At 45.2% G+C, this 23691-nt stretch overlaps 1 protein-coding gene across 1 annotated transcript in view; it reads left to right on the top strand.

The window, feature by feature from the left end:
* Positions 1–23691, top strand: part of HAUS7 (HAUS augmin like complex subunit 7) — a 217336-nt gene that overhangs the window by 173904 nt on the left and 19741 nt on the right. The window contains exons 7-8 of the mRNA XM_089674933.1: positions 3419–3574; positions 11237–11327. Coding sequence (XP_089531059.1) covers positions 3419–3574; positions 11237–11327 — 247 coding nt within the window. The remainder of the gene's footprint in view (positions 1–3418; positions 3575–11236; positions 11328–23691) is intronic.

Here is a 23691-nt window from a genome sequence, read left to right as displayed (position 1 = left end):
CCCCTCCACTTTGTTTCCTCTCCTGCCACTGAGACTCGGCATGGGATTCCCGCAGGGAGGTTTCCCGCACCTCTCCTGTGTGAACTTGGGCTATGACCAGCCTGGGTTCACATAGGAACAGTGTGGAGACCGTGTGCGATATTGAAAAAAAAATAAAGATTTTCTGTTCAAATCGCATGCTAATCTTTGCAATGCAATTTGCGTCCATTAATGCAAATCGCACCACAAAGGATCAGTTAAGGTATCGGGAGTATTTTCACAAGTACAAGTACTCCCGGCACCAATATCTGTATGGGAGCATCCCTAGTGATATTAGCCACTTGCCTACTTGCCACTTACCAGCCCTCCTTACCAGGCCAATTTTCAGCTTTCAGCACTGTTGCACTTTGAATGACAATTGCGCGGTCATGCAACATTGTACTAGTATGAAATTTTTTTCATTTTTTTTCTCACAAATAGAGCTTTCTTTTGGTGGTATTTACTCACTGCTGTGTGTTTTATTTTTTGCGCTATAAACAAAAAAAAAAAGATCCAAAAATTGGCAAACCCCAAAAAAATTTTCTTTGTTTTCTATTATAAAATTTTGTAAACAGTTAATTCTTTTCCTACACTGATGAGGCTGCACTGATAGTCGTCACTGGTGGGCACTGCTAGGCTGTACTGGTGGGCACTGCAGGATGACACTGGGCAGCGCTGCTTGGTGTAACTGGTGGGCGGCACTGCTGGGCACCGATCATCAGGGCACCGATCATCAGCGCCCTGACGATCGGTGCCGATCCCTGCTCTGACAACTGCCGGTTCTCGGCGGTACATTCCTCACGCTCTGACAGCGTGAGGAAAGTGCATTCGAGAACCGGCAATTGCATTTCCCGGTGTTCAGGGTGTCATTGGACACGGCTGATCACGTGATAATAGGCTGCTGCGATTGGCCTTTTACCACATCACGTGGAAACAGCGATCACGGAGATCGCTGGGTGTGCGCCCCCGGCGGGTACGCAGGAGAGCACGTTCTGGAAGGACGCCATATGACGCCCTTCCAGAACTGACCGGCCACAGTGCAGCCATCATTCGGCTACCTGCAGTCGGCAACTGGTTAATATTTGGCTTTTTTTTTTTTTTAAAACAAACATGTACTTACCTGCTCTGTGTAATGGTTTTGCACAGAGCAGCCCCAGCCCTTCTCTTCTCAGGTCCCCTGCTGGCGCTCCTTGCTCCTCCCACTTGACCAGGGTTGAAGCCGCTTGCTATGGGAGCACTTCTGCGTGCTCGCTCCCAAGTTATACTCTTGAGTTTATAAGACACATAGAGGCGTGAATCAGCCCCACTCTCTCCTCACTGGCTGTGATTGACAGCATTGTAAGCCAATAGCTTCTGCTGCCGTGTCTCAGCCGACGAGGAGAAAAAGACCCAGGACAGCTGAAGCTCTTGTGCACATCGCTGGATTGGGCTCAGATTGAGTATTGGGGGGGGGGGAGCAGCACACAGAAGGTTTTTTATCTTCACGCACAAAGGTTAAAAACCTTCAGCCTTTACAACCACTTTCAGTCTAATGGAAACCGAAGATTATCTTTTTGCAGTAATCGCTCATCTATTTTATCTGACATGGGAGGCAGTAGGGGCATTTACAAAGAGAAGCAATACACACACCTGGATTGTTCCATGCTTTGTATTGTAACATCCTGGAATTAAAATAGATTTAAAGAAGTGTGGAAATACAGAAACAAAATACATACATGCTCACTTCCATGCTGCAGCATCGCTCCCTTGCCAGCTATAACTTTGGTACTAGCACGACAGCCGATCGCTCAGTTCTCGGTCCACTGTGAGAAGAGCACGGTGACTGTCCGTCACAGCTTTCTGCTCTGCCCCTCCAGCACTCGTCGGCGTACCGGATAGGAGAGGGGGTGGGAGGGACTGTTTCAGTTTTTCGGCGGCGTACCGAGAGGCCGAGCCTTTTGCTGATCGGGCATCTCGTTAGATCCCGGGACGCCTGGATCCTTCTAGAGTCTGGGGCAGTTCTGTGACTTCAGCCGACAGTGAGCTTTAGCCTGCTGTCGGATGATCCTGGGTCACGGGAGAGCACATCTGACTTTTTTACTGTTTTATTTACGCAACGCGGAAGCGAAAAGGTTATTTTACAAAAACAGAAAACCTGCTAGTTGCATAAGTCCAAGGGGAATTCACTGGGCAGTCATTGCGATTTCAAACCACCCACATGTCCAGATGCAGCTGTTTATCCACTTAGTCACTATTAGACATGATACTAGAGGCACTATTCCCACTAGTGAGAATTACACACGAAGTGGAGGACTTTTCCACCTTCTTATCGAGATGGCCAATAAAATCTTTTTTGGGGGGTTGTGTTTTGTACACAGTAGGCAAAATGTAGCGTGTTGCGTTTCTTGGTATGTAACCATGAGATTGAAACCAGACCCATTGGCAGTCTTAACGATTACCTGTCAAACATCAGATATCGTCTGTTAACGGGAGTCACTTTGGGTGGGAGGCCCATGGAACCCAGCTCACTTTGGAGAGGTGGAGAGACCTCCGTCTCAGCTCCCCATATCCCTCTTACGTGTAAATAACCCTGTGCCTGTTAAGGGGTACAGGGCGATCTGTCCTAATAGCGTGTGGGCTTTGTCTCAGACCCTGTAGACATGTTTAGGAGATAGGTGGGGTGGGGGTTGTCGATTGTTTAATGTTATGTAGTTGCATCCCATTGTTCTATTGTTTGTCTGGCTTGGGAGCAAACTGTTATGGGATGTATGTGTTTATGTATTAGCTTAGTGGGGGGGGGGGTGTCTCCAGCAGCCCTCCCTCCTGTTGGGTTGTCGGGACTGCCTGTTGGTGTGAAGTTTGAATACCTGTGTGTCTCTTGTTACTAAATGTAGATTTCCCCGTGCTACGTCATTATGCAGGGAGGGGGGATTGTCCCCTTGAGCGTATATATCTTGTATCTGTATTCAAATAAACTAGTCTACCTCCTGGTTTACTTCAAGACCGGTGTCGTCTAGTCTCGTACGGTCGGCTGCGGTGTCTGTTGTCGGTGTTTGGACGGGGAAGCGGTATTCTAACAAGTACTCAAGCGCAGTCTGGTGATTTTTGTCCCACGCATTTCCCGGAAGTCCAGTTTTTCAGGAATGCGTATGAAGTTCAAATAACTGTATGTAACCGATCATAACCTGGCTGTTTAATATCCCATCTCTAAACATTGGACTAAAATGTGAAGATCGTCCACCCTATAGAGGACACATCAGGATTAAGATGTTGTCCATCTTTTTTGTAAAAATTAAGCTACTTTTATTTAAATGCTTTGGATTAGTCTGCGGATATCACAAACACGCCCAATGTTTTCTTTGTTTTGAATTGTATTATCCTTTTATTTTTTTTCATTGATTTGCGATATTTCCAATTTTAGCGTCGACGAAGCTTTTGCTGCTTGCGCATATGAGAACGAAGACCTCCTGAATGAGATTTTCTCCAGCCCCCACTTCCAGGCAACCCTCACTCCGGAGTGCAATCCTTGGCCAGCCGACCTGCAGCCTTTACTGCTGAAAGAAGAACTGCAAGAGGGGTACTGTGTGCTTCAACATTGTCTACAGTTATACTTTTCTCTTATTGAACCGGTGTTCCAATTTCAGTACTCTAATCAGAAATCGTCTTTCTGCGCTCTCTAAACTGACCTGAAATCTCTTTGGCGAGAGGTGGCAGGGACACCGCTCTGCTCTTTTCTCCAGTTCAAATATACACATTCACATACTAAAGTCAGCCGTAGGCGGTTTGCATCTCAGCCGGTTCAGCAGGGACCGGCCAAGATTCAAAACACGTACGGTCAGGCTGAATGTACCAAACTTGATCGACCAACTTGGGGGCGCAGCCAAAATAATTAATAAAAATAAACTTGCGCCACATAAAAAAATATATAAACTTGCATCAAAATGTAAATGCTGCTGTTCAAGAAAGGGGAAAAAACTCATCAAATAAAATTATAAATGCTCCACGGCGTAAATAAATTGAAATAGATCCTCTGAGAAAAAAGTCCAAAATAAAGTCCAAAAATTTTTTTTGTAAATATATAAATTGTGTTCAAACCCCAAAAAAAACTGCTCCAAAATTTTTCAAACAAATGTGCTCACAACATCTGTGATTAATGCTCAATCCCCACTCACCAGATGGAATGGACTCTGCCGATATGGCAAAAGAGTCAACGGGCTTAAATGACTGGGCAAGTCCTCCCAGATATATCTGTACTCAATATCTTCCAGAAACGACTCCCACGATTAAATGGCACTGAAAAACAAAAAAATGAAAAAAACAAAAGAGTGCAATACTGTAAAAAAAACACTTTAATTTTAAAAAAAGGCCTCCTTTTATGCACTCGTGATAAAAAGTATAATCTGACTTTCATAATAGGCACAGAGGCTCATACGCTATGACATATTTCCATTTGTAGAAGCGAACTGGCCGTGTTAAGCATAAATCCCCTCTAGACAAGCAGGAAGTCACTCCAGAGCGCCGCAAACCAGCGTGCGCTCCGCTAACCGGACATGACGTCACCACGTCGATGCGTTTTGCCCTCTAGTGCGTTATCAAAGACACCATTTTCCGGCTCCTATCATCCTTTATACCTCCCCACTACTCCTCCCCTTTTTCCATTAAGTCAAATCCATCCTATAAACCCTGTATCACCTTATCCTTCCAATCCACTTTCCAGTTACAATCTCCAAGCCAGCATACATATACCAATATCGATAATCTAATTCCACAGACGACTAACTACCTCTCTCTTTATTTTAAATCATAATAATAACAAAAATGTACTCCATACTAATTAATCTAATAAACCCAAACAATAATTCTAATACAAAGGGAAAATAATACAACAAAATAAATAAATAAAAAATGAAAATAAATAAAAATAAATATTAAAAACAAAAATAATAAATATATATAGAAACAATAAAAAAAAAAAGAAACTCCAAAAATTCATATTTAATGGACACTACCAATTGGACAAGAAACAAGTAAGATCAATATCTATATTCAGCTATTCAGGGATTCATTATTATTATTATTATTATTATTCTTAGATATTCATCTATATTCAGGGGATAAAGTATTCAGTTTTAGGATCCATCTTGGCTCATTCTGTGAAAACGACCTAGTCATATTGCCACCATGCCAATGAGGCTCAACTTTGTCGATCCCACAGAACCTGAGCAAAGATGGATCCCTATTGTGCCACTTCCTAAAATGATAGGACAAACTGCGATGCCTAAAACCTTTTCTAATGCGCTCACCAAGTCTTACAGATAATTTTCTAGTTGTTCTTCCCACGTATTGAAGGCGACAGGGGCATTCCAACAGATAAGTTACATGATGACTATCACATGAAACAAATTTCCAAATATTATCTTACTCCCCTTTTGCCCGTGACAGAACTTGTAAGATTTTCCTATCCCTGTCACCCTTCATCACTTTACAAGCCATACACCTCCCACATTTAAAAAATCCCACCCGATCCCAAAAAGTAATTTTCTCGGAAGGTAGGTCTGGGTCATTTCTCACAAGTTTATTCCTAATCGTTGGCGGTCTCCTATAAATGAATTTGGGGTGCTTTGGTAAAAGCCTCCCCGATACCTCATCTTGCAGTAATATTGTCCAGCGGTCCCTAAAAATATTCTCAACCAATTTATGGTGTTTTGAAAAACCTGAAATAAATACCAAATTAAAATTCCCTCCTTTTCCCTTAGAAGATCCTCCCTATCCATATCCATCACTATATCCCTTGTATTCAACAACTCCTTACTTTTATATCCTTTTTCCTCCAAACCTTTTTATCAAAATATCAGTTTGTTCCAAAAAATCTTTATCTAAATCACAGTTGCGTTTAATCCGTATAAACTGGCTCTTAGGTATAGCTTTGAGCCGACCCTAATGGTGACAGCTATGCGTCGTTCCTATCCACTTCCTTGAAGTATGTACGTGTGTACAACCTATCGTTCTTCCTAAAAATGGTGAGGTCTAAAAAATTGAGTTAGTACTCACACTTTCTGAAAAAGTTATATTGTATTTATTCATTCCCATATGTCTAATAAAACTTGTCAAAGATACCCTTGTCCCCTCCCAGACAATACAAATGACTCGTCAATGACTCTTTTATACAATGTTAACTCGGGCTTTCTATTCCTATAAATAGATGCACGCTCCCATTTATTCATGAAAAGATTAGCCACTGTGGGTGCATACTTCGCTCCCATGACTACTATAATAGTGCCCCTTATGCCAAAAAAAGTGATGACTCATTGCTAAGTCTAAAGTTTGCAGCGAAAATTCTTTCTCCTTAATTTTGATCTCTGTGGCTTTGCGTAAGGACCACCTTACGGCTTCTAATGCATCTTCCTACTTAATATTTGTGTATTGTGAGTTAACATCTATACGTGCCACGATGCAGGTACCCCCCACCCGTACCCCCCTCCGAATATTAATCGGATTACCACTATCTTTCAAATAGGCTGGTGACTTCTGAACCAATGGTTAGGTACAGTTGCAAGAAAAAGTATGTGAACCCCTTGGGATTACGTGGAGTTTTGCATGAATTGGGCATAAAATTTGCTCTGAACGTCATCTAAGTCACAACAATAGAAGAACACAGTCTGCTGAACATAATACTACACAAACATTAGATGTTGCCATGGTTTAATTGCACATAACATGTAAACATTCACAGTGCAGGGAGGAAAAAATATGTGAGGCCCTAGCTTAATGACTTCTCCCAGAGCTAATTGGAGCCAGGAGTGAGCCAACCTTGACTCCAATCAGTGTGATGATATTGGATGTGTTGCTGACAGCTGTCCTGCCCTTAAAAAACACACACCTGTTTTGGGTTTACTGGTTTCAAGAAGCACTGTCTGATGTGAACCATGCCTCGCAGAAAAGAGCTCTCAGAAGACCTCGATCAATAATTGTTGACTTGCATGAAGCTGGAAAGGGTTACAAAAGTATCTCCAAAAGCCTTGATGTTCATGTGTCCACGGTAAGACAGACTGTCTACAAATGGAGAAAGTTTAGCACTGTTGCTACTCTCCCTAGTCGTGGTCGTCCTGTAAAAATGACTGCAAGAGCACAGCGCAGAATGCTGCATGAGGTAAAGAAGAATCCCAGAGTGTCAGCTAAAGACCTACAGAAATCTCTGGCACATGCTAACATTTTTGTTGACACATCTACAATAAGGAAAACATTAAACAAGAATGGAGTACATGGGAGGACACCACGGAGGAAGCCATTGCTGTCCAAAAAGAATATTGCAGCACGTTTGAAGTTTGCAAAAGAGCACCTGGATGTTCCACAGCACTACTGGCAAAATATACTGTGGACACATGAAACCAAGATTGAGTTGTTTGGGAAGAACACACAACACTATGTGTGGAGAAAAAAAGGCACAGCACACCAACATCAAAACCTCATCCCCACTGTAAAACATGGCGGAGGGAGCATCATGGTTTGGGGCTGCTTTGCTGCCTCAGAGCCTGGACGGATTGTTGTCATTGATGGGAAAATGAATTCCAGAGTTTATCAAGACATTTTGCAGGAAAACATACGACCATCTGTCTGCCAACTGAAGCTCTGCAGAGGATGGGTGATGCAACAGGACAATGACCCAAAGCATACAAGTAATTCAACAAAACAATGGCTGCAACAGCACAGAATACGCCTTCTGGAGTGGCCCAGTCAGAGTCCTGACCTCAACCCGATTGAAATGCTGTGGCATGACCTTAAGAGAGCGATTCACACCAGACATCCCAAGAATATTGCTACACTGAAACAGTTTTGTGAAGAGGAGTGGTCCAAAATTACTCCAGATCGTTGTGCAGGTCTGATCTGCAACTACAGGAAACGTTTTGTTGAGGTTATTGCTGCCAAAGGAGGGTCAACCCGTTATTAAGTCCAAAGGTTCACATACTTTTTCCTCCCTGCACTGTGAATGTTTGCATGTTATGTGCAATTAAACCATGGCAACATCTAATGTTTGTGTAGTATTATGTTCAGCAGACTGTGTTCTTCTATTGTTGTGACTTAGATGACGTTCAGAGCACATTTTATGCCCAATTCATGCAAAACTCCACGTAATTCCAAGGGGTTCACATACTTTTTCTTGCAACTGTAAGTGATACATCATTGGGTTAATGGGATTATCAGAAACAAGTATCTACTCTTTTTTGTTCAAAATACCTTCCTTTTCTCCCTTGTTTATAAGTTTCCTCAATTTTGCCTTATATTTACCAGTAGGATTCCCCTTTAATACAGCATAAGTACTTTGATCACTCACCAATCTTTCCAACTCCTCATAATCCTTTTTATTCAAAATAACAACCCTCCACCCCCCCCCCCTTATCCGCTGGCCTAATTACAATATTTTAGTTTTTTTCCAATAAATCCAAACCATCCAAAATATCTTTCTTATTCCTACTGCGAGGGATGGTGAGAGCTTTCAAATCACTTTAAAACCATTTTTTTTAAAAGTGTCCACACCCAAATTATTATTTTTGGGATTGAATACTGATTGATTTCTCAAATTCGTTTGTATATATAATACATATACTTACACCTGTTTATCATAAGATCCTTTTTTTTTTTTTTTTTAAATATCTTCACATTAATCCTTCTGATAAATTTCTGTACATCCGCACAAGTTATCTTATCCAATTGTTTGGTGCAAATTTAAGTCCCAAATCAAGAACTCTCAATTCCTCCTCACTGAATTGCTGATCACTTAGGTTGAAAATCCCTTCTTTTAAATCTCTTTTCTTTTTTTTTTTCCCCTACCCCCCCCCCCATACAACCCCTCCTTTTCTTTCTCCATAATAAGGGTTTATATTTGATCTTGGAGGACCTGGTCTCCAACCCCCCCTTCCCCTCAATGGAGGAAAATAGGGACCACCTCTCCCCCTGAATGGGGAAACACCCCCTCCCCTCCACGGGGGACCGCCATAATCCCTCCTCTGAAAATCCCCTCCATGGGGATACTGATAAGGTTGTGATGATGTTTGATCCCAATTCATCAAAGGTTCAAATCTATTCTGGACCGATACTCTAAAATAAGGTTCACGATCTTGATTCCGTCTGGTGAGTGAGCATTAATCACAGATAGCGTGAGCACGTTTGTTTGAAGAATGAGCACATTTTTTTTTTTGTTGGGATTGAGCACTTTTTATATATTTTGTAAAAAATGTTGTTGGACTTTATTTTGGACTTTTTTTCAGAGTATGTATTTAAATTGATTTGCGCTGTGGAGCATTTATAATTTTATTTGGGGGTGCAACCAGCCTGTCAGATTTTACATGCAATTATTGCTAGCAGCTATAATCCGTAATCACTGTGTCTCCTGGCAGGGGCAGCTCCTCCTGCCGGGAGAATGCAATGGCTCAATGGGAGGGATTCCTCCATCAACACTGACTGTGTCGATAGGGGAATCTCTTCATCTATGACCAACTTAAGGAAGGAGGGGGGTCAGTCATTATAAGTGGACCTTGCATTGTACAGTAATGCAGGCCATAGACGGGTCGTTTATCGGCCGAATTTTCGTCTGCATGAAAAATTGGCCGATATTCACGCGGGGCAATGCCGTCGGCCGTTTGTCACGGATTTTCTTGTTCATTTGTATCGGTCGTGCTGGAAAATCCACGAAATACGGCCGCTTTTCGTAGACATTGGTGGCAGGGACCGTTTTTTCATTTATCGGCCGATAAACGGCCCGTCTATGGCCTGCATAAGTCCCGCTTTAAATTTAGTAAACTGTAGAACGGGGGTCAGCAACTCGTCGATTTGCAGTCTACCTGTCGACCGTGGGTAGACCGCAAACAGGTACCTGCGCTGCCAACCCCCACCTTTTAGGTGCCGGTCCCCCACCTTCCCCTTTCCCCCAGCCTCCTCCGCTGCTGCTGACCTGCTCTCCGCTGTGCACTGAGAATAAGACAGCAGGGCTCAGAACGGAGGGCAGGAGGAGGAGCTGGCCAAGTTACCTTTTAATATTGACCCGCAGGTGATTGGTTGCTAGGTTGGTCCTAGCAACCTATTATCAGCTGCAAAGACATTGCTCTCCCCCTTTCCCCCATAGCAGTGGCCTCTACTATGGGGGGGAAGGTGATTGGCAGAGGACACTGCTATGGGCATGGCCACCCCCATAGCAGTGTCCTCTACCGCCTTTCATATCACCCCCTAGCAATGCTCTGTGCTACCCTTTCCCCCATAGCGGTGACCTCTAGCCCCCCTCCCCCCCCACCAGCAGTGTCCTCTTTGCCCCTTCCTGCCTTGTTCTCCTTTTTAATGCTGCCTATCAAGTGCTCCCCTTTCAACAGGGCCCCTAAAAAAAACCAATATTGAAAAATATTTTGTTTAAAAAATGTAAAAATAAAAACTACTGACACCGTCCACCGCCCTACTGACTTACATTGTCCTCTGCCCTACTGATTGACACCATCCACTGGCCTACTGACATTGTCCTCAGCCTACCTTATCAATGGGCAGTCAGTAGAGCAGTGGATGGTGTCAGTAGGGGAAAGTTTGTATTTTTACAGTGACATTTGTTTTATGACATTTTTCTACATTTTACTTGCTATTTAATTAGGCCTCGCTCTTGAATTTTTTTAAGTGCTGAACCCCGATGATGTTAGATGTCTTTCATGTTGTTCAGGTAGATCTGCACCTTTCCAAGGTTGCCTACTCCTGCTGTAGAATATGTACAAGATGACGTTTCTAGACTTGGGTAAACGACGTCGCACGTCACAGGAAACCTCAGGAGAGCGGGAGGGGTTTTCTCAGCTAAGCACACCCTCTCGTCTGCACACCTGAGTTGGGCAGATGGATTTCGGGATGTAAATGCTACATGAATTCTTTGCCCTTACTCAAGATGGTCTTAGGCAGATACGCTAGGAAAGTGATTTTTCAGTAACATAGAGCATGGAGACGTTGACGGATGGGGGAGTGTGCATTTGATTATTAAAAATGAATTAAAAAGCGCTTGTAATTTTTTGTGCTCAGACACAGCATAGTTCCACTTTGAAGATGGAGGCTTGAAGGCTGTCATACTTATTCCCTTCTAGCAAGTCAAAAGATGCAGCGTCACTATTTCTGCCTGTATGGATTTCTCTAAATAAGGACTGTTTTTTATGCATATATCACTGTACGGTTTGAGTTGTGTTGTCGTAAGTGACGTTTTCCTGTTTGCTTTCTCTAGTGTATATCAATCTGACCAAAATAATGAGAACAATCAACATTTAGAGGAACTGCAGAAGATTTCTACCGAACTTCATGATCTTAAAGAAGAGGTGCGATTTGACATGTTAATATCTAATATATATATATATATATATATATATATATATATATATATATATATATCCTTCTTTATAGCTTTTCAGTCTGTGTTTGAATACGATCTTTCAGCCATTTTTCGATCCATTTACAGAGAGTAGTGGTTAACGATTCATACTCTGAATGGTCTAGGGTTGTCAGTGGTGTACCCCAAGGATCAGTGTTGGGACCCTTACTTTTTAATATATTTATAAACAATATAGGGTCTGGGCTTAAAGATACCATTTCACTTTAAGCTGTGCAGTGAAATAACATCCTTACATCTCCATCTTACAAGCCGACCTCAATGCTCTGTGTAATTGGGCAACTATGTGGCTAACGAGGTTTAATGTTGATAAATGTAAGGTTATAATATGTATGTATAATACATAAGGTGGGATATGATCAATATGTATAAATACATCAGTGGTTCATCTAGTGAACTCGGCGTAGAGTTAATTGGTTTAAGGTCGTCAGAGGACAAGAGGGCACTCTGTCTGGAGGAAGAGATGTATTTTTTGAATACGGAAAGGCTTCTTCCCAGTGAGAGCTGTAAAAATGTGGAATAGACTCCCTCAAGAGTTGGTTTTGGCTAGCTCAGTAGATTTTTTTAACCACTAGGGGACCGCCCACAGTACATTTACTGCAGCAAAGCGGCCCCTATAGGCAGGATCACGTTTTTCAACGTCATCCTGTTTACACGGTAGGGGGTGCGCGTGGGACTGCCCGCATCACCAATCAGGGCTGCGATTGTCAATCACCGGGTCCCTTTTTGCGATTGTTGGAAAACACTGACAGGGAGTACAGCTGCATTGTTGTCAATGCAGCTCTGGTCCCTGTGAGTTTCCAGCACACTGTTTTGGAGAGCAGAGTAAAGCTTTCTGGGACAGTGTGTTCCTGTGAAGCACACCCCTCCCCCTCGCCCACTAGTAAAACACTCACCTCACGCATTTAACCCTTTGATTGCCTAAAGATGTAAACCCCTTCCTCTCCAGTCCCATTAGTACTGTCAGTGTTTTTTTGTTTTTTTTTAGCACTGATCACTGTATTGGTGTCACTGGGGATGTCAGTGACCCCAAGTCAGTTCCTCCCAGTGTCAGAATGTTCACCGCAGTCCCGCCATAAGTCGCTGATTGCCTCCGTAATATCCCCCAAAAAAAAGAAATCCAGTAGCTATATCGCCATTTCTAAATGCTATAACTTTCACGTAAACCAGTTAAATACATGCATTGTTTGTTTGTTTTCGCAAAGACATGTCACAGAATACATTTTGGTTGAAATTTATGATGACTTGTGATTTTTGACATCTTTTGACCGGATATGTGTAGGCCAAAAGTCCAAAACTTTTTTTTTTTTTTCTCAAAATTGTCTGGTTTACTTTTTGTTTTTTTAAAAGTAAAAAATGCACAGGTGACCGAATACCACTGAAAGAAAGTCTAATTCATGTGGAAAAAAAGGATGGAAATGTGATTTTGGTGCAGCGTTGTATGACCGCACAGTTGTCAGTTAAAGTAACCGCTTCCTGACCGCCCTATAGTATATACTGCTACAGGGTGGCACGGGTGCACAAAAATCACATATATGTACGTGATTTGCGCTCCTGTGGTTTTCACGGCCCTCCCAGATAGTCAGATTGCTCGTCGGTACATCAGTCATCACATTTAACCTCCTCTATTGCCAGGAAGACGCTCATACACAATAAACCTCCATTGCTAGTATAGTGTCTGATTGGATCAATATCTTTGATCAGATGAGCACTATACCAGCGATCACATTAGTATAGCGTTCCCAAAAGCGCAGCGTTAGCGGGATCAGCCCCGGCACCCTCCAGCACCTGCGTTTAGCCCCTATGCTTCCCCCCCCCCTCTCCCTCAGCAAGTACAGTGTCAGTAGGTCACTGTCACTTGATACATCGCACACCAAACCGCCGTGTTTGCAGAATCAGGTCCGATCTTTGTTAGCACTTGGCGGTAAATGTAGATAACTCTCATATGCAGCAGAGTGCCAGTACTAGTGCCAGGCTACCTTTTGGTGAACCGGCGAGTACTAGCGGCCTAGTACATCCTGGTCTTTCACATTCCTTTTAGATTGTAAGCTCCAAGGGGCAGGGCCCTCCTAACCCTCTTGCGTTGAACCGTATTGTTGCTGTATTGTGTCTCCTTATATTGTAAAGCGCCGAGCAAACTGTCGGCGCCGTATAAATCCTGTATTATAATAACAATACCGGCATTGCGGTATCACTCGGCGACGTGGCGAGTCCCATAAGCGCAGTACAAGCCGGTTTGGCGGCGAGCACAAGTATTGTCCGGCAACCATCAAGAATTTGCACACAGGCCCGTAGAGCCCCTAGCATCCTTCTGGACGTGCTTGCAAATCCCGATTGGCAGCCCACAAATTCTGCAGCGCCCATATTTCCCCCATTCACTACCCAACCCGGAATGTAGGTGGAATTAGCAAATTTAACTGCTCCCCTTGTTTTTTTTTATCCGTTTTTCACAGAAGAACTGTCTGCATTGCTTGTGGATCAAATCAATTTATACGCACAACAATTTCTCGCCACCAACCCAAATTCCAACCTTGCCAGACCATTTGCATGGAAACTCGTTCTGGTTTCGGAATGTAAATATTTGTCGGCCCTAACTCTCAACATGGGCATTACTCCAAAAAGAAAAATGAATTGCTTTGTATTGGTCCACAGACCCGATTCATCCTATGCCCGTGTTCTCCGCTGCCACGGCCAGGCATAGATATTATGCATTTCAACGACAGTACACTCCGTCGTCCTAGGGGTGACCCTGAATTAGACCGTCTCCACAAAATTTAGCCCCTCGCAAATCACCTTAACCAAAAATTTGCAGATGTCTAGACTCGCCAGCCAAACATCTCCGTCGACGAGTCCCCGATTAATTTTTCTGGCCACCTTACATTCAAACAATTTCTCCCCAGCAAGCGTGCCAGATATGGGGTCAAGATGTAGAAGATCTGCGAGAGGACAACAGGCTATACTTATAAGTTTGGGACGTGCCAGGGAAAAGATAGTCACGCAGAGCCCCCCAGATGGCCAGACTACACGAGGAGCAGCGGCAAGATAGTTTGGGACTCGGCGTCAACCTTTTTCCACATGGGGTAGCACTTACACGTGGACAATTTTTATTCAAGTGTGCCACTATTTAGACATTTGTACAATCTTGGAACTGGCGCATGTGGCACCGCGCGACATAATGTGTGCCCACCATTAGAAGCGGGTGGACGCAGGGCGGTAGATTCTAACGGTGGGCATAGCACACTTTTTCTGGCAGAGATTTTTTCTCTTTTTTTTCCATTCAGTCCACAGGCTCCATACCCAAAAAAAAGGAACATAGCATACGCAGTAATACTTTGGTTTACAAACACCTCTGTTAATGTAATTTTTTGTTTACGAATGAAAATCACGCCTCAGTTTACAAATTATTTACAAATGTTTTTCAAAATATGAAGTGTTTATCAGTGCTGATTTTTAAATGCAATAGCCGTCTTTTTTTTTTTTTTTTTTTCTTCACTATAGCTCACACCATTAGCTGTCAGTTTCCCCTAAGCTAAATGATACTTTGTATCTTTTAAGAAACCGAAGGGAAACATTGTTTCTTTTGGTGAAATGTACTAAAAGAAACTTTCTCTGGAGGGGGAAAGTGACAGATGAATTTCTGAACTACTTTATAGCAAATGAAAAAAAAACAAAACTGTAATTACATTTAAAAACGTACACCTGACAGCTGAGTGTAAAAGAATTGCTCGCAATGGCCAAATTTTTTTTTTTAATTGCCAGCAATTCTTTACGTTTAGCTGTCAGTGGGGAACTTCACTGACAGCTGAAACATTAACAAGTGGGTGTCGCTACTAAAATACCAGGCGAGTTAATAAAATAACTCATGTGGTATTTTAGTAGCATTTACTGTTTTTCTGACCTTTGGAACGGATTAATTGGTTTTCAGTGCAATCCTATGGGATACGGTGTTTTGGTTTACGAAATTTTCACTATACGAAATGTTCTGCAGAACGAATTTAATTTGTAATCCGAGGTATTATTGTATACCCAACAAGGTACGGCGACGTACTGCTGCTTCACTGGACTTTGAATGGTTATACCAGGATGATGCCTACAGCTGCAGACATCATCCCGGTCTCGTTTTTTTCAGCCGGCAATCTGCTTTCGTGTAAAAGCAATCCTAGAGGCTAATTAGCTGCAGGATTGCTTTTCCAAGCAGCGGGAGACGATGCCCCCGCTGCCTTTCACGGCCTTCTCGGGCAGTCTCATGCCATCGGGGCAACCTGAGAATGCAGCCGGCGTTCCGTGGTTCTAAACCCTTTCGTCTTCTCAAGGTACCGCGGCACGCACCTTCTAACAACTAATAAATGTAGTCTTTCCTGAACTTCCCCAGCCGGGTCAGGAAAAAACGAGGGTAGCACTATATCCCGCTCCCTCCGGAACCTCCGGGCCACCTTCGGAATGAAGGACGGGTCCATTCTAAATACCACTCTATCCGAAAAAAAATCTGTAAATAGGGGGCTCTGACTGATAGGGCTTCTAGCTCGCGCACCCTCCTTGCCGTGGTAATCGCCACTAAAAAGGCTGTCTTAATTGTAAGATCTCTTATCTGGCAGGAATCTAAGGGCTCGAACGGGGCTTTAATCGGCACCCCAGGCACTTTTGTTAAGTCCCACATCGGGAAAGGCCTGGACCCTGGAGGTGTTTGCCTTGTCGGGGCCTTAAAAAAACTCACTACCGGCGCCTCCCCGGCTAAGGGCGTCTCCAAAAACACACTGAGAGCCGAAACCTGGCCTTTGAGCGTGCTGATAGAAAGCTCCTTATCGGCCCCCGATTGCAGAAACTCCAAGACAGATACCACGCTATGGGTCGCTACCGACGCCTCACCGCACCAAGCCCTACAGCAACCCCAAACCCTGCTATAAATGGCCTGGGTCTCCTCCTTCCCACTAGCCGGCAGTGTAGCTACCAGCTTGGTTGAGAGCTCCTTTGCTAAAAGGAGCCGTTGTTCAGAAACCAGGCCGTCAGTCTTAGTCTATCTACCCTGGAACGTAGGACCGGTCCCTGTGTCAGCAAATCCCTTCCGGGTGGCAACTCCCAGGGCGGCCGCGTGGCAAAGTTTCTTAGAGTCGCAAACCATGCTCTTCGTGGCGAGAAGGGGGCGATCAGGATAAGCGAGGTCCTCTCTGACCTGAACTTTCTCAATACTAGGGGGACCCGGGGGAAAGTGTAGCACGGCAGGTAATCCCACCTCCGTCCCAACGCATCTACCGCTTTTGATCCGTCCCCTCGGCTTAGGGAGAAGAACTTCGGAACCCTGTTGTTTTTCCCCCGAGGCAAAGAGATCTATATCCGGGGACCCCCGCTTCCTTACGATCGCCTGAAACACTTCCGCATTTAGGGCCTATTCCGACTCTCTGAGCCGAGTCCCGCTTGGGAAATCCGCCATCTGATTTAGTTCCCCTTTCAGGTGAACTGCGGACAGGGAAGCCAGGTTTCTCTCCGCCCAGGATAAAACCACTATTGCTAGGGACCCGAGAGCCTTGCTCTTTGTCCCTTCCTGTTTGTTTCTATAAGCTACCGCCGTAGCATTGTCCGTCGTGACCCGCACACGCTGGCCTCTGATCCTGTCGTGGAAGGAGCAGAGAGCCTCCGGTACCGCCCTCGACTCCTTCCAATTCGAGGATTCTCTTCTCTCTCCTAGGGACCACTCCCCCTGAACCACCGACTCTTCTAGGCAGGCTCCCCGCCTGAGTGCGCCGGCGTCCGTCGTAACCTTCCTGGTTACCGAAAAACAACACGACAGCCCCTGGGTCACGTTGGCCGACCTTCTCCACCACCACAGGGACCTTTTTACGCTGGGGGGAATAAGGATCCGGTCCTCTAAAGTTTGTACCCGTCTGTCCCAGACCCTCAAAACAAACAGTTGGAGGGGACGCAGATGCGAGCCTGTCCATTGCGCCGCCGGGATGGAAGATGTTAACCCCAGCGCCGACATGGCCTGCCTCATTGTTACTGACCTGCTCCCCTGTAACAACCTGATCCCTCTGTCCAGCTTGGCAAGTTTTTCCAAGGTTAAGGCGGTCCTCTGTCTTACAGAATCTGGAACGTAACCCAGATAAATCATACTTTGGAGGGCACGAGACGGGACTTTTCCATGTTCGAGAGCCACCCCAGATTCTCCAGATGATCCCTCACTACCGCAATTTCCTGCTGCAGCCGGATCTCTGAGTCTGCGAAAAGCAGTAGATCGTCCAAGTAGGCTATAACCGCAATCCCTCTTAGACGGACGGGAACCGATGCTTCTGTTGGTACCTTGGTAAAAACCCTCGGGGAGGAGGATAGTCCGAACGGCAGGGCCCCGAATCGCCAATGGCGTACTCCTGCTCACCCTTGTACCGCCAACCTGAGAAAGCGCTGTGAGGGTTTTACTATAGGTACATGAAGGTACGCGTTCCTTAGATCTATAGAGTCCGTGCGGAATTTTTTTGTACCACACCGATTTGTTTAGGGGCTTCAGGTTCAGAATCAGCCCGAAGGCTCCCGACGGCTTCTGAACCGCGAATACATGGGAATAGAATCCCCTTCCCCTTTCCGCTTCTGGGACCTTGGCTACGACTCTCTGATCCTCAGCGAGTCCATTAAGGCCGAGGCCCTTGCCGGGCCTCTCGGCAGGGCTGTCACCAAAAATCTTTCTGGAGGTCGGTTCTGAAAACTCCAGCCGATAACCCCTTCTCACAATGTCTAAAATAAAGGGGCTGGAAACCGGCGCTTCCCACTGGGAGAAAGGCTGAATCTTCCTCCCACAGGGGGAATCTAGTCATCGTAGCTTCTGGGGCTGTTCAGGAGGACGAAAAATCGCCCCCCCCCCTGCCTCTCCCTCTCTGTCCCCAAGACCTTCTCTGAACCGAGGCTCTGTCTTTTTGCCAGGCATAAACTTCGAGTCCCCACCTCCTGCAGCTTCCTCTTTAGGGGGAAGGACTTTTTCCCGTCTGCCGTACGGTCTAAAACTTCCTCCAACCCCGGCCCGAACAGGAAATCCCCTGCAAAAGGGATGCCACACAACTTAACCTTTGACGTGATATCGCCCTGCCGTGTTTTCAGCCATAAAACCCTCCTAGCGGAGTTTGTTAGGGCAGCTGACCTGGCCCCCAACCTCTCCGACTCTGCGGAAGCATCCGCAATATATCCCACGCCCTGTAATAAGGTTTCAAATTAAGCCAGATTTTTTTCTTTGGGGGAGTCGGCCACAATGTGGGCCTGTAACTGTGTTAGCCGGTATTCTAGATCTCTGGCTACGACCGTCGTTGCCATGGAGGGTTTCAGATTTGACAGGTTTGAATCCCAAGTCTTTTAAAGGAGGGCTTCCGTGCTCCCGTCTAACAAATCCGGCAAGACCCCCATATCCTCGAACGCCAGGTCTGTTTTCCTAAATGGAAACCTCCTCCCAAGTGCTCTAGAAAAGAAGGGCTTTCTTTCCGGGTCCTGCCGCTCTTTCCCGATAGTATCAACTAAGATCTCGTGTACCGAGAAAACTCCTGTTTTTGTTCCTATAACCCCTGGTACATCTGATCATGTAAGGACAAGGACTTGCCTTCCTCCTTAATGTCCAACGTTGCGTATATGGCCCCTAAGAGGTCATCTACCTCCTCCAAGGACTGGGGAGGGGGGGGCAAGGGGCTGTCTGGGGAATGGTCAACCTTTCCATGAGACTCTTGAAAGAGCCAAAGGTACTGGTCAGCTCCTTCGCTGACCTGACCAAGTCATCCTGTTTTGGCCTCTCCTCCTTCACTAACCCTTCAATGCAAGGGCCGCATAGAACCTTCTTCCACGTTTCCCTTAAAACTGACTTACAGGACGGGCATCTGCGCTTAGGTTTTCGATGCTTAAGCTTCTCAAGGGCCTTGCCCTGAAAGACAAAAGGAGCAGAAAGGGAGCCTATCGCCCAACCGCCATTAACTCCCCTGCCCCCCCCCCCCCCTACTTTCTTGGCAGGGCCTAAGAGCCTGACACCACCGGACAGGACCCTCCCCCTGCCTAAAAGACCCTCTCATCACCAGGGGGTCCGGAAATACCCCAGGAGCTACGGGCCACCAGGTAGGGGAGGACTCCTTTGAGTCACCTTACCAGAGATTGGCTGGTGCTGGCCTCCCCTGGTCCCGGTGTTTCTGCGTCCAACATCTTTCCCAGGAGGGCGGTCGCCTGACGCGGTAGCCTGTCCCCCAGGCTGCTCTACACTGCCATTTAAATTGCGCGCCGCGGCCGGAAGCCGCGATCCTGGGAGAAACCCCTCCGCCGGAACTGCCGTCACCCTACATCTGGCCCGACAAGCTCCACTGACCGCCGGCATGGGAAGGAGCGGGACTCCTCCCCGATCCTCACCAGATCCCACCGCGGCCGCCCCGACACCCCAACTCACCAGAGGGGGGCGAAGAGCAGGTACGTGCTACTCTCCGTCTCCCAGGGTACACATTCTCTGCTAAGGCAGCAGGCCCGGGGGAGGATCGCAGCTGGACACTCCGTCCTTCACTCCCTGCTGCCGTGAGTCTCCCAGCCGGCTCTCCGACCCTCGACTCAACCCTGACAGCACCTTAAGCTTCCTCGCGTGTCTCCCCACCAGAGGAAACACCTGAACTGAGGTCGGAGGGGAGCGGAGAGCTTTTTATTATTGGGTGGAGGTGTTTCCTCAGGTGGGGAGGAGCCGAGGTCTCTCCCAAGGTGCTGTCCCGAAAGGGGAAAAATATATAATGTTTGGGGCTTAAATTTCCTAGCTAAAAAGTTTTGTTTTTTTTTTCTCCATGTGAACAAAAAGTGTCAGAAAAGGCTTGGTCTTCAGGTGGTTAGAAGAGTGAGCGATGTGTGGCATAAACTTTGAATGCTGTGCATAAAATGCTCTCATCCCCCAAAATGACCACTTTTTGGAAAGTAGACACCCCAAACTATTTGCTATACCTATGGTTTGTGTGAGAAATCTATAATTTAAATGAAAACTTTGTGTCCAAAAAAAAAAAAAATTATTTTGTCATTTTTGTGGAAAACAAATCTTCCATGGACTTAATATGCCACTCAGCAGATAGCTTAGGGTGTCTACTTTCTGAAAAGGGGTCATTTGGGGGTGTTTGTACTGTCCTGGTATTTTAGGACCTCAAGAAATGAGACGGGCAGTCAGAAAGTAAAAGCCGTGTAAATTCCATTATCTATACCAGGGGTGGCGAACAAGTTAGACACAAAGAGCCAAAATTTTAAACTGTGAAAGTCAGAGAGCCACACCACGCAGTGACCTGCCAAAACAGACAAACACTCACACAAAAACACATAATTAAAACCATATTATTCACCATAACACTTTCTTCCCCTTACAAAACAACAATGTGTTCATTTCAAGGTAAGTGTCCACCCTCAACACACACATCAAATGCAACTTAGCCAGAGTTAACACATCAACTACCCTGGAGGTTGCTGTGGCACCTGTCTCTCTCTCTCTCTCTCTCTCTCTCTCTCCCTCCCTCTCTCCCTTCTCTCTCTCACTCTCTCTCTCCCTTCTCTCTCTCACTCTAACACACAAGTATACAAAAAAAAATTCTGAACTAATGGACTGCAGACACAGTACAGGAGATGACCAGAGACTGCGGACAGCACAGGGATGACCAGAGACTGCGGACAGCACAGGGATGACCAGAGACTGCGGACAGTACAGATGACTGCTGACCTTTGGGGAGGTGGGGAGCGGGTACCTGAATTTGACAGGTACCCGCTCTTACTTCCGCAGAGTTTTTGTTTGATCTTACCTGTTCCTCGATCCAGCCGCGCGCTGTCTTCCCGGCTTCTGTAATGGCGCTCGGCATGACAGCCGGGTGCCCAGTGCGCATGAGCGAGAAGCACTTGCGCTTTGTGATTGGTCCGGCGGCTTCTGGGATCTGTCATGTGTCCCAGGTACCGCCTTACCATTTACAAAAAGCACCGCTTCTTGCGCATGCACACTTGGCACTTGGCTGTCATGCCCAGTGCCCACACTACAGAAGCCGGAAGACAGCGCGCCGCTGGATAGAGGAACAGATAAAAATAAGAGAAACATGAAACTTGGCAAAGAGCCACAGTATACAAAATATGATAAGAGGCAAAGAGCCGCATTCATTTTGGCCGGGAGCCGCACGTGGCTCGAGAGCCGCGTGTTCGCCACCCCTGATCTATACGATAGTTTGTAGATGTAATAAATGTCACACAAAGCAATCAATATACACTCATTGGGATGTTTTTAACCAAAAACATGCAGCAGAATACATTTAGGCCTAAATTTATGAAGAAATGTAATATTATTTGGACATATTTTTATGACAGAAATGAGAAAATATTGTTTAGTTTTCCAAGAAATAATTGTTTTTGCCAAACTTTTTTTGTTTATAGCCCCAACAAAAAAAGGGCGCACAGGCGATCAAATAACCACCAAAAGAAAGCTCTATTTGTGTGAAAAAGAGGATGTAAATTCCATTTATGTACCGTATTGCATGACCGCGCAATTGTCCGTTAAACTAGCGCAGCGCCGTATACCAAACAAATGTTGTAAATTGCAGTATCTATACCATAGTTTGTAGATGCTATACTTTTACACAAAGCAATCAAGATACACTTCTTGGGATTGTTTTTTTTATCCAAAACATGTAGCTGAATATATTTTGGTCTAAATTTATGACTTACTTTGAGTTCGCTATATCTTTTTTATAGCCGAAAGTAAAAATATAGTTTTTCTTCCAATTTCTTGTTTTTTTTTTGTTTATAGTGTAAAAAATAAAAAGCGCACAGGTGCTCAAATACCACCAAAAGAAAGCTTTATTTGTGTGAAAAAAAAAAACGTAACTGTTGTTTGGGTACAGCATTGCACGACCGCGCACTTATCAGTTGAATCAGCGCAGCGCCGAGTAGCAAAAAGAGGCCTGGTCATGAAGGGGAGTAAATAGTCTAGAGGGCAAGCGGTTAAAAAAAAAAAAGGCCCGGATTCTTAAATGTATACAATATAACTGGATACTGATATTTCCCGGTTCAACTTTATCTTGAAAATATCAGCTTGCCTCATGGGGGGGGGAGACAGGGCGTTGATTTGCTTGAAAGAGGTATTTGATCTGGATGAATTAATGGGGTTGCTTTACTAAAGGAAAGTAGACTGTGCCCTTTGCAAGTGCAGTTGTTCCAGAGCTTAGCAGATGAGGCGAAGCTTCACTTTGCAAAGAATACCTAGTCGCGCAAGGGGAAAAGAAAAACAAAAACGCATTTATGCTTGCACACGATTGAACGTTGGAAGTTAGCAGAGATTCCTCTCGTTTGCAAAACGCAGTCGCTCTAGAGCTTGGTAAAGTCGGTTTGATTTACTCAAGGCAAATAGACTGCGCAAAGTGTGCATAGAATAGTATCAGGTACTAAAAAGAGAGCAGATGGAAGAGGGGGGGGCAAAAGAGGGGAAAAACAGGCAAACTCTGGGTGTTCCACTTCCGGTTGGGTCCGAGCGAGTCAAGTTTTAGGAAGGGCCTTAGTAGGGGTGAAGGGGTATATAAAGAGAAACTGGGCGAGGAGCTGAAGAATGAATAAAGGAGAGTTGGTAGAGAGGGAGGGCCAGGCCTAGAAGAGAAGCAGTCAAGGAAAGGCCCCAAGTCTCTGACCACAGAACCAAATAACTTTTAAGATGAGAGATCAGAACCAGGATGTCTAAATTCCAATGTGATCTGAACTGGGGTGTAGAGATATATTCCAACCAGCTGTACCAAGCACATTGACATTTTGAATTTGCGCTCTTTAGAGAGTGGGTGAGGTCCTCCATAGAGAGGGGGGTCAGGTCCTCCATAGGTCCAATCTTTGTTTTTACTGTAGGTGGGTTTGGTTGTTTCCACAAAGCTGGACTTGCTTATATACTGACATTTGTCTGTTATTGATGTCTGGTACTTATCGCTGCTTGCTGACTGGCCTTGAATGTCAAAAGAGACTAAAAAAACCCCCAAAAAACATTGGGGACTCCCATGGCCTCCCCCGTTTTTGATGTGTGCTTTTGCAAGTGTTAATTCCTAAACTTTCTCCACCTGGTCCACTTGTGCTTATCCGGTAATACGCTTCATAATTTGAGCTGCAAATAAAAAAAAAAAACAAACACCACACACATTAGTAATATTTGCAACCACCGACTTTGTTTTTTTTTTTACATACTTTTTAACAAAGTAAAATGGAACGCTCAGAGTGAAGGTTTCAGTTCTAAATACTCCTCCAGACATCACCAGATTGTACCTTCTATCCCTTTCCTATTTAATCGTCAAGAAAGTAAGATCTCTCTC

This window comes from Staurois parvus, unplaced genomic scaffold, assembly GCF_062004578.1.
Source record: "Staurois parvus isolate SC_StPar_1 unplaced genomic scaffold, SC_StPar_1.0 ptg000154l, whole genome shotgun sequence".
NCBI lineage: Eukaryota > Metazoa > Chordata > Amphibia > Anura > Ranidae > Staurois > Staurois parvus.
The sequence above is the reverse complement of the archived record's forward strand: the minus strand, read 5'-3'. Positions and strand labels throughout refer to the sequence as shown.